The 12,358-nt window shown below is 35.9% G+C and overlaps 1 protein-coding gene across 1 annotated transcript; it reads right to left on the minus strand.

The window, feature by feature from the left end:
• Positions 1 to 5,673: 5,673 nt before the first annotated feature.
• Positions 5,674 to 11,960, minus strand: LOC110804259 (F-box protein PP2-A15). Its single transcript, XM_022009829.2, has 3 exons — positions 11,339 to 11,960; positions 10,768 to 10,886; positions 5,674 to 6,488 (listed from the first exon to the last, which is right to left on the minus strand). The coding sequence occupies exons 1-3, from the start codon at positions 11,651 to 11,653 to the stop codon at positions 6,026 to 6,028; spliced, it is 897 nt and encodes a 298-aa protein (XP_021865521.1). The 5' UTR covers positions 11,654 to 11,960; the 3' UTR covers positions 5,674 to 6,025.
• Positions 11,961 to 12,358: the final 398 nt, after the last annotated feature.

The following is a 12,358-nucleotide window of genomic DNA, read 5'->3' on the forward strand; positions in this document are numbered from 1 at the left end:
ACAATATGCAAACTAATTTGCTTCCAATTGGTATAATTAGTAGACTTGATAAGGCTTGTAGGAAATTCTTATGGAATAAAGTGGATAGACCTAAATACTTAGCTCAGATTTCTTGGGAAAATGTTACTTCTCCAATGGGTTTGGGAGGTCTGGGAATTAGGAGATTATGGGAATGGAATTTAAGTTTTATGGCAAAGCTAGGATGGAAGATGTTGACGTCGCCAAATAAGTTATGGGTTCAAATTTTAAAGGATAGATATTTAAAAAGCACAACTTTTATGGAATGCAGCTCAAAACCTAGTCAATCAGTAATCTGGAGGGATATTTTACGTGGACGGCCTCTATTAGAGAAAGGGATTATTACCGGGAATGGGAACGGGAAGAACACTTCCTTGTGGTATCACCACTGGGTGGGGGTGGGGTCCGCTTTACAAACAGCTAGATAAAGACATTCCTGACCCTATATCTCATTTTTATGTTTGTGACATCATTAAAAAGGGAAAGTGGAATTTAGACAGAGTGAAGCATTTTCTTCCACAACACATCATCGCTGACATTATGGCTACGTCATTGGCAACCCACTCAAATAGTGATGACTATGTTAGATGGACTAAATCTGAAGACGGTAAGTTTAATATTAAATCAGCTTATTTCCTGGCAATCACTCCAACTCTCTCTGTTTGTCAGCCCTCTCATACAATTTCATGGAAATCTTTATGGACAATCAAGGTTCCTTTTAAGTATAAAATGATGTTGTGGAACTGTGTTCATCAAATTTTGCCAGTGGCACAATCTTTGTCACGGTACATAAACAACATTTCTCCTACTTGTACTAGATGTTATATTAAGCATGAAGACCACATGCATTTATTTCGTGACTGTTGGGAGTCAAGTATACTCTGGAATTATATTTTCCAACGCCTTAAAATCATTAAGAGAATGGATTTAGTCAGTTTTTTCCATTTATAGTGGCAGGATTGGATTAAATCCAATTTATCCTTAAATATGGAGCGGAAAGTGGCATTTTCAGTTGCCATTTGGCATATTTGGAGGGCAAGAAATCGGGCAGTGTTTGATCAGAAAATTATTAAACCTTTCTCCGTCTTTACTGCCTTTTATGTGGATTATATGGATACTAATTTAGCTTTGCAGGGAAAAGGGCCAGGTAATTTCTTGCAGAGAAGTCCAGCTTGGAAACCCCCTTCAACTGGAGTTCTCAAGTTGAATATTGATGGAAGTTGGCAAGCCAAGGATGCTGCTGGAGGAGGGGGAGTATTCAGAAGAGAAACAGGGAGCTGGTACATAGGATTTGTGAGCAAATACAATGCAGTAACACCTCTAGCTGCAGAGTTGTATGCACTCAAGGAAGGTCTCCAAATGACAGTGGATTATGATATCAAGGATCTGGAGGTTGAAACGGATGCATAAATTATGGTGAAGCTTCTGGGGTCTATGGATGAGCAATACCACCATGAGTTGGCACCAGTTTTAAGAGACGTTGCATGCTTAATGACAAGATTTGCTTCGTTCAAGATCAATCATTTGCCACGAATGTATAACAAGTTGGCTCATTCTATGGCTCAATATGCAATTGTCATGGTTGTGGGTCATAAAATGTTTCTTAACCCACCACATTCGCGGATCTTATGTATCAACATCATTTGCAGCAAGCGCGAAAAGATTTGCGAAAGATGGGGGAGTCTTCCAATGGGCAACAAGTAGCTACACCGGTTATTGATTTGGAATCACCACCTCCTGTGGAAGGAACAACATCGATGGTAACTCGAGAGATTTTGTTTGGTACAATTCCACAAAGGTCACCACGAAGGTTGTCACTGCGGTAAAGGATGCAGGAGGATCATCTAGGGAGCAATCCGGCACAAGGGAGTAGTTGGTTAATTTCTCCTCCTCTCCTATTTTGGATGATAGTTAGAATTTGGGCTGATTTGGTTAAGGGGGGGGGGAGACACTTTTGGTTTTTTTTTTAACTTTTGGGTTTGTATCGTTTGGATGTGTATCTTTTGGGTTTGTTTTAGGGAGGTTGTAGGAGCTAACGTTTTGTTTGGGTCGGGCTACAAGTTTTTGGTGTTCTGTCCGTCAATCTTTTGTAAAGCCTCAACGCTAATTAATTAGTAATATATATCTCTCCGTTTATGCGTGAAAAAGGTAGTGCTAGTATAATTTTTTAGAAAGTTTAGGTAGTTTTTTTTAAAAATAAACTTATAAGGTAGTTTTTCACAAAAATTGTAAAATTTTAGGTAGTTTTTCACAAAAAACCCTAATAACTTTTATGATTTTGATAACAACAATAAATTTGTGATTATGTTAATTGTAATAAGTACTCCCTCCGTCTCTTTTTGTTTTTTACGTTTTCCTTTTTGGGTATTTCAAAATGTTCTTTACATTTCCTTTTATATTATCACATAAATAACTTAGTATTCTATCAAAATTTGTGTCCAATCATTATTTTAACCAATCAAATTCATTGGGTCATTTAATCTCTCACACTTTTCCATTGGGACATTAAATTTTTCTCATTTCCCAATATCAGAATTTTGATAAAAGTGAAAACATTATAAATAAACGTAATTTATCTCGTTTAAATAAAAAAATTGAGGGATTTTAATGCAAATTAATTATTCGTTAAAACGCGTAAAAAATATCAAACGTAAAAAATAAAAAGAGACGGAGGGAGTAGTTATATTTTGCTTTGATTTTCTTCTTGATCTTTGACTTTTTGCTTGTTCTAAGGTCCATTACTGCCGTGACTTTGGTGGGTAAGTACTTAAGTTTGCTAAGATTAAGGAATTGTTAATTTTTATTTTTATTTTTTAACTTTGACTTTTTGCCTGTTGTAGTGTAATTGTGCGGAAAGTAATTTCTTACTTTTTGGCACATGACGTTATTTATTGTGGGATATTGACTGGATTTATCTTTTGCCTTTTTTATTGCTTTAAAGTTATTGTCAATATAATTTATGGTTTATGGGAGCGTTATGGTCTTTTTTATAGGGGACACGAAAAGTGGAGTTACCAAAACGTCCCTCCTGTAATAGAGATGGTAGTCAAACATAAATTACAAACTCATAATACTTTAATATTAATATTCATCCACTTGCATTAATGAACAATTTACAAACACTCTTTTTCCCACTTGTTACCTCCAACATCACATGTGCATCAAAGTTACCAATTGTTTGTTGGTGCTAGGGGTGTTAATGAGCCGAGCCGAGACCGAGCTTAGGTAGGCTCGGCTCGAGCTCGAAACTCTTAAGCATAGGCTCGGCTCGAGCTCGAAGCTCGACGAGCCTGAAAAATTGAGCTCGAGCTCGAGCTCGGTACAAGGCTCGACTCAGCTCGAGCTCGACTCCGCTCGAGCTCGAAACTCGACAAGCCTATAAAAACTCAAGCTTGAATCTTGTAGACCGCTTAGCTCAATTGCTTAATTCAGCCCAAGTAAAATTTTAAGGCCCAAATTGTTGCAATTGAAGCAGGTTGTTTGATTGCAAATGTATTGGTTATTTTATAACTTCTCATTTCTCTCACTTTTAGATATACAACCGATGTGGGACATGTTATTTTGTTTTTTTTAAGCAACTCTTGAATACTTTTTTCTATTTGCTACCTCTGTATGATTATTTTGTTTATGATAATCCATGAAGAACATAACACCAAAAAAATAAGAAATCTAAAGGTAATTAAACCATAATCTGCACGAAAAAACTCAATAATTCAAATCACAAAATTACATTTTAACTAAACTGAACAAATAATTGTGCGCTGTTTTGGCAATTGAAGCAGATTGATTTGCGAGAATCGGGTTTTCTATTTCTTCAGACATCAAGAATAAGAATTTTTTGGTTCATCAAAATCAAAATCAAAAGTTTTCATTGCTTACAAGACTGCAGTAATCAAAGAAGAAGGATACACAAAATCTTCAAATTCAAAATTTTAGGCAAAACCAATAACATTAATTGAAAAGATCATACTAAAGTTACTAGCAGGAGATAAAGGAAGAAAACATAGATGTTTATCAATCTATTTGTAATGAAGAGGTTGCCATTGATGCGTAAAGAAAAAGACATCTTTCTCTTTTTCTTGGTATACTAAGGAAGCCAATTACAAAGTGTATAACAAACTCCTAATAATCAAGAATAGGTAGAGATCTTGGGTAGATGTTAGATGATATGGATAACTGAGTAAGGAGAGGTCAAGCGAATTGGTGGAGGATAGAGTTAGGTCGGATGAAGGGATAGAAAATGAAGTGCAAAAAATGAAGAGACAAAAGATGGGCGTCTAAGAAAATGGTAGAATATTAGTGAGAGAGCTTAATTAAGGTTGTGGTTACCGAGTTGTATCAATTAACATTATACTCACATGTAGACCGTAGTATAATAAATGAGTCACTCATCTATTAAAAATTGTGTTATGACTTATGATAAAGGTGCCTTATATATTCCAGAAAACTTTTCAACATATGTATATCCACCGATGTGGGACTCTAAGTCACAAAATATTTTTACACTATAAACAAAGTCGAGCTTGTTCACGAGCTTTCGAGCCGAGCCATGGATAGCTCGGGCTTGGCTCGTTAAGATCTCGAGCCGAACTCGAACTCGAGTCGAGCCCACTCGAGCCGAGCTTTGACCGAGCTTTGCCGAGCCGAGCATCGAGTAGTTCACGAGCAGGCTCGGCTCATTAACACCCCTAGTTGGTGCATTGATGATTGAGGCTGATCTTGGTAGGTAGGGCCCTGTGTTCGATTCCTAGCAACAACAATTAGGAGGGGATTGAAACCTATCCACCCAGAACTCGCCCCGAATCCGGATTAGCCTTAAGGGTGAACCGGGTGCTAACACTAAAAAAAAATATGTCCATCAAAGTTTCTTAATTACCGTGCAAATAGTAAGCTTAAAAACATTTAGGAACAGAGGTAGTACTTCATATTAAAAAAAACGTGCATTGAAGAATGTGTCAAAATATTAGCCCTAAAACATGGCTCAAGAAATGTGCATAAAATATGCCTTGAAAAAACTATTAAGATAATTACTCAAGAACCATGTCGGTGAATAAAAAAATAAGTTTAAAAAAATTAAGAAATAAAAAATATCTAACAAATAAAATCAAAATTAACATGAAATCGCTGGTCATCTAACTTTTTTAAAATTAATGGGTATAAAGATTGACTTATTCAAATATAATAAAAATGTATACTAATTTTTTTTATATTTTACAGACGGTCAAAAGATTGACTTATTCCCATTAATTTTTCGTTGTCCATTTACTCAATGGTTTGATCATGTCCACCTGCAGGATGTCAAAGTTATCTGACTGTAATAATGTAGCTAAGGTAAGTTAAGCTCAGCTGCTCAGTTTACCAAGGAGCCTCATGCCAGATCGTCCCTCCAATGGGTTAATACTAAGTCACAGGCTACAGGCCTACAGCTGCCATTTTTACCGAAAGCAGTAAAATAAAAAGGAAAGGAAAGTTTAGCCAAAAAAATGAGTTACCATGCTTACCAAAGCTACGGGCATACAACTTTTAACATTTATCAATGATTTGAGCTCATGATTTTAATATTTGACCAACATTAGCACTAGTTTTATAGCATCAAACAGAAAGCAAGAAAGATGGACAGATGGAAGTAAACCAGATAAACAATAAAGTCACGACTCACGAGAAAGAAAAATAATAATAAAAAAATTCCAAGTCTCTGGAGATCTACAAAGATATCAGATAACAAATGTGGTGATCAACAATGCAACAAAAATTTACAATCAGAGCAAAACCCAGGTAATCACAAGCTCATCAACAAGAATCTGGCGCAAACAAAAAAAGTATACGTTCCCTACATTCTTCCTCGGTAATTTTGTGTGTGGAATAAATCGAAACAAGATGATCTACTTAAGTGATGATTACAGAACCAAATAGATTCGATATTCTAAAATAAGCAGCATGACAGACAGTGATATGCAAAGCTCAGGCAGCTAACTAACTATTAGACATATGATTTGTTGATTTATGGCTAATTTGAAAGCAATCTTCTTCTTCTCTCTCTTAAATCACTAGGAACGATAGATATTGAATCTACACAGAGCCCACCTTTGGAATGGGTGCAATCAATCTGCTTCATGGAGAACCTTACCTCAGGTACAGAGTCTGAATCTCTGACAATAAATTCACCAACTTTATACTCTATCCAACACCCGCGCTTAAGGTTTTCCTTCATCTCGTCTGGTTCTGTATCATCCAAATAGCACTCTGAAGTTGCATGCTGATTATCCCAAGTGGTAAGCTCAAATCGGACTGGCTTTATATCCCACCCATGCGTGTGTTCAAAGTTAGACACACGACGTCCCAGTCTCTTTGAAAACTTCCCCAAATGTAGTCTGAAAGTAAGAGTGTATATATCGGGAGGTAAAGGGAATTTAACAACACCATCAATCTCAAACCACCATACTTGCTGCAGATAGGCAATCACCTGGAACCTGCAAACCAAACCAAACCAAACCAAACCAAACCAAACCAAACCATTGATAATTTATTAAAAAGAAAGAAGCTACAAACAAGACACCCACAAGATAAATGTAAAGGCCTAAGACCGTAGTTTAAACACTAAATACAGTATTAACATTAGACCATTCGAATGAGGCGAAATGAAAATTGGCTTACTGATGGTTCCATCAACAGTTCAGTTATTGCAATGAACATGAATGAATACCCACTACATACCAAGGTTGAGAGATAGAATATATCAGCAATCTCAAAGGTCAAAATTTAAACGGTAAGTACCTATTAGTCTATTACCTTGGCAATGTTTTTTTTTTACAGGAACTTGGCTAAGTTGATTTAGCAGAAGACATTGACGACTATTATGGCAGAAGACATAATATTTTCATTAATTTCAACTTGCAGATATTGGCCAAGTAAAAAGCAACACAAACTCATGGCCTTAAGAAGATTTTGTGCTTAACAGTTAAAACAACTAATGAATAAGTCGTTTCAGCTTTTGAGCCAAAGCATCCGTCTCAAACATCTAGACGAGTATTGAAAATTCCCAATTTTATGCCGTGCATTTTGTTTTTTAATTAATTTTTAGACTAAAAAAGTGACGACGGTGAGGGGATAACAATAAAGCTACAAGCCCTTGAGCCAGGAACACCACTATCACTCCTGAATCCAACCACTAGGGAAAAACAAAAGGCGACGGTCAGTAACACTTCGGTCGCCTTAATTCTGCAGAGCGATTCATAAGAATGCAACCTGAAGTCAGGTAGGCAGAAGAGAAAAGAAGTTAAAGATAGAGTGAACTGAGAGGAAGTAGAATATTTTATAAACAAATATTGTTTGGGGAATTTTACTAGAAAATATAGAAATTAATGCCTAATACTAAAGCTAAATTTAGATACAACAAGTACATTAGATACTATGAAATGGGCACCACTTCGACTATTTTCGAGTTCAAAAAATACTAAGGGCACCTCTAAATCTCAACCTAGGACGAGAAAACGCTAATAAGAAATCTCTAGGCGTTACCTTCCTGACTGCTGACCCATTTAAGACCCTTTAAATCTGTAAATGCCTTATTTGGAATTACAAGTTAATCACTTCTGTCATGAACTGGCAGAAAACTCCATGTGTTTTACAAAACAATTGGGGTATCAATCTAATTTAAACTTTCAAAAGGAAAATTCAATTTGCTAACGAGTTTGCTAACAGTCCAATTCAAATCTAAGAATAATACTTCCTTCACCTTTTTAGTTGTTCCACATTAACTTCTTCACAATTGTGAAATTATTGATCTTAAGATAATCCTACAACCCAAGAATCCAACCCTTAACATCATCAATAAACCAAATTAGAATCTCCATCCTAATCATTGTCTGACCTAACCAAAGAAAGGAACTTTGGACAAAATCTAGCAAGAATTTATCTAAATTCTAAACTGTTACACCACAGATTAGTCCATTTAGCATGATCACTAGGCTGCACTAGCCTTCATTTTATTAGCACATCATTCATGCCTCACTGTTTATGGAGACCTTTACATTCAATCACTTTAGTTTATTATAGACATGCATATAATGCATTGCTTTCCTACTAAATGATACAAACAAAGACTTTTATGTACGGACAAGAACACCATCTCAAAATGTAAACATTAAGATCTAACATCTTATAAATGTTGCCGAAACATTTGTTTATTCTTAAGGAAGATAGTAGTTGGTTTTTCAGTTGATATGGTATCTCTAATAATTTTCTAGCATTCTTTTCAGGATGTACAAAATGATGGATGTCTACCCTTCTTGAAGCTAAAAACTAGCTCTCGGATTCCCGACAAAGACAGAACAGGAAAACTCTGCTAAAAATGTTCCAATACCTTAACTTTCATGTTCTCAAGATTGGAAGTTCCGCATGTAGCAAAAGTCCACATTCCCCCAAAAGTTGACAATTTCCCTTCTTGGAGCTAAAAACAGCGCCTTTACGATTCCAAACAAATCATATGGCTCCTTCCATACCTAACCCTCCTAACGACCTATGTTCCACGATGCTCTGACATGGGTATGACATGGGGAGGACACTTCTGGATATTTTCACAAAATAGCAGAGTCAAACACTTGGACACGTACCCATGAGGAGTATCCAAGTCAGAGTAACATAGCCAGCGATCCACTATGGTGGAAGGGAGCCACATGAAATAGTGTTTCCTTATTATTTAGTATACATTTACAGACTGATAGGATTTCTACGGTTTTTAAAAATATCTAACATGTAATTCCTCGCCGCTTTGCGAACTAAAACCAAAAAAGTTGAAGAAAGAGTAAGGTACAATTGTGACAAGCCAACAAGAGTCAAAATATTGCTGAAGTCTTTATAGAGGATGGAACAAACGAATTGTAGGAACAAAGAAAATTTCAACACGACAGCAGGAAAGCCAGCTGAGATACGGAAAGAAGTTAATACCCAGGGATAGGGGAGAAATTTTTGGAAAGATACTCAAAAGTACAAATTATCCTGTATAGAAAGGTTGATGGCTTGTTATACAATAAAAGTTCACTGTCACAATAGCACTACTCAGAATAGTAATATACCACTCAGTTGATAAAAAAAGCTAGCCATATGGCCAATGGAATAGCTGAAGTACATAGAACTAATCATTAACAAAAGAAGGAAATAAAAGAAGAATAGAAGTAGAGCTCTAATAGAGATTGCATACTGCATAGGGACATAGTGAAATACAAAATGATATTTGTCTAAATAATTTTTTTTAAAAATCTTAGGACAGGGCCATAGTATGTGAACAAGAAACAAGAGGAACTCCGACATCATGATCAATTAAAAGGGGAATATTGGAACAAGGATACAGCGGAAAAGGCTTGGAGTACAAAAGTTAAAACAGAATAAGGAAACAGCAGCAATTAAAATTTTACCACCAATCTATATTAAGAGGGGTTGTATTCTATTAGGAGACCATTAAATTGTAGTCATTTAAGTTGTATTCTAAAAAGTTGTTTTCCCATATAATTTCATATTCTTAGAGATGAAAATCTTAAATTATTCATGAGAAAAAAAAATCTCACTAAAAGTTCCACATTCCACCTACCAAGGGGGGCCGAAGTAAGAAACTTTCACCATTTTGTGGGAAGTAGGACTTCTTAAGAAGTGCAAAACCTCCACATTTTCCCACTTCCTAGGAACTTTTACTTACCATGATTTCTAATGTCAACCAAACAAGCACTTTCAATTTAAAAGATATCAGGCCACATATCATATTTACTCATTTCACTTTCCAAAATATAGATTTTTGAGTGAGGGTAGAGAAAAGGGGGCACGATATTTGAGAGAGAGAAGTCAATAGCACATTTGACTTGAATCATATTATCTATATTTGGTTCTAAATAGGCTTTCATAGTTTCATGAGAAAAGAAAGGGAGTGATTGGAAAAGAATTTACATAATCTAACTTCCTTTCCTCCCAAAACTAAAGGAACTTAGAAGGAAGGATAAAATAAATAGTTGATAACCTTTATTCCCGTTCCCTTCCCTTTCTTTCCTTCACTAAAAGCTAACCAAGCATCAGATCCCATTCAACTCCTTCCCATTTGATTAATCAATTTTCCCTTCTCCTCTTCCCTCCTTTCCCCTTCCCTTTTCTTTCTTTTACTAAAGAAAAATATGATACACTTTAACTTTATCTATTGGGTTTGATTGGCAGTACTTTTAATTGTTGCAATGGTTGCTGCAACATTGCGCATACAAAGCTTACAAGGGTCCAATAGAACAAGGAAAATATCATAACTGAGGCCTTCTAAGTTATAATAACTTTTTCACCAATATACTGCCCTCAAACACCACAGCAAAACATTTATCCAACTTTCTAGCACTACCCACTAAAAGCCACCTTTTGCTTAGATTTCAAAAGACCATCAATAAACTGTTCACCACCAAACTTTTGAAGTCCATCATAATTCATCGAACCTCAGATACTTAGGCAAAGCCAGCAGCTTTCACAAATTAAAACAGAAACTAACAGAGGCTTGCCCTCATAATCCGATTTCCACAAAATGAAGCCTGTTACCCAATTACCTTTTACACCTTTAGTTCCAATTGCCGATCCTTCTTCCACCAGTTTATCATGCAGGTTTTATCAATTTTTAACTTTCAATGAGTAAACCCACAACAAATTCCACCAAAAGGTTCATTAACAATCCCAAAAATGTTCGAAACAGATGAAATCAGTAGATAAAAAACAGACAGTATTTCTTACCTGGATTCTTCAGTAGGTAACCAACTCCAATACCTCCTATCTTCAATCCCAGTGATCGACATTGCTCTCGCGGAGACAGATAAGCACACCCTCCCTGTCACTTTATCCACACACACTTGCTGCCCAACGATACAAAACAATAAAATCAATCCTGATTAACCTCCACTAAACCCTAACAACTAAGCATCCGATTAAAATAGACAAATTCAAAAATCAAACCCCACTCTTTAGCATGAGAAAACTCAACAGAATAATGAAAATCCATAATTACTCGGACATAAATTAACAAACATTACTACAATCAAAATCCAATACACCTACCATAATCAAACACAAAATTTCCAATCCAAATAAAAATCTCAACCAAAAAGGAAAATTAAATACCCATAACTCCTAGAACTGAAATTGGAAAAAAAAAAAAAAAAAAAAAAGCCCAAATCCCAGAATTAACTTTGATTTCACAATCAAACCGAATTTACGCTAAGCAATTGAAAACCTTGATTAACCCCGCCACTTTAATAAATTTAATAAGAAAAAATGCCATAATTCAGAAAATTTGAAATCGGATTACCTTAGTATCATCTTCAAAAGAGATAGATCTTGCTAAAAGGGAGAATATGTCTTTCTTAGAGAAACCCTGGTAACGCTCGGGAGAGAGAAGATCAAGCAGATCTTGATAATTAGGGGGGAGCTTCGATTCCCAGACGTTATCCGACGAAGCGGCCCCACGAAAAGCGCGATTAAGGCGAGCAAGGTTACAGATTTCCGGCGGAGTAAGGTACATAAATACACAAGCTATGCACGCCTCCGGTATGTCGCCGAGGCTAGGACCATTCTCTCCGCCGTTAGCGCCGCCCTCGGCTGAATTCGAGAGCGACGCCCCCATTCTATATGTATGTATATGCGGATAAAATCCTATCAAAAGAAAAGGGGAAATGGGGTATCTCAGGTATGCTAAGACGCCATTGAAGGGGATTAGAGAGAATTGAAAAGAAGTAGAATTTGGGGATTGGGAATAAGAAATTTGGTAGGGAAGGTTTAGGAAAATGATAGAGAAGGAGAAGAGTGTGACAAAAAGTGGAGAGAGAATTTTGATGGTGGTAGCGATTGCATTGTTTTCCTGGATGGGTTACGTTTTGGTGATCTTTTGGGGTTAAGGCATGAAAGGAAAGTATATTATCCTCTTGGTAAGAAGAGCCCGGCATCGTGGAGGGAGAACCCATTTTATATTTAGCAACATTCCTCTATATTTGAAAAAAAAAGATATACTTTGATCGGTATATAATTTTAGAAAAGTGAGTTGAATTTATTTAAATAAGATAAAAGTAGAGTGGTGGGTGAATTATTTATTATAATAAAAAAAAGATGATGTGAGTAAGTATGAGACCATAAAACGGAGAGAAATATTAATATAATTAGAAGTGGGGACCAAAACATATCATAAAAAGGAAAGTGAATCTCTTTTTATAATACGGTCATTTAAGGAAAGTGTATCTCTTTTTAAAATACGGAGGGAGTACTTGATAGAAATGTTAAAGAAAGTCCGAGTACGTTCCCGCTGATGTCATGATGTTATTATTTTTAAAAATAA

The sequence above is a fragment of the Spinacia oleracea genome, chromosome 5, assembly GCF_020520425.1.
Source record: "Spinacia oleracea cultivar Varoflay chromosome 5, BTI_SOV_V1, whole genome shotgun sequence".
Classification (NCBI taxonomy): Eukaryota; Viridiplantae; Streptophyta; class Magnoliopsida; order Caryophyllales; family Amaranthaceae; genus Spinacia; species Spinacia oleracea.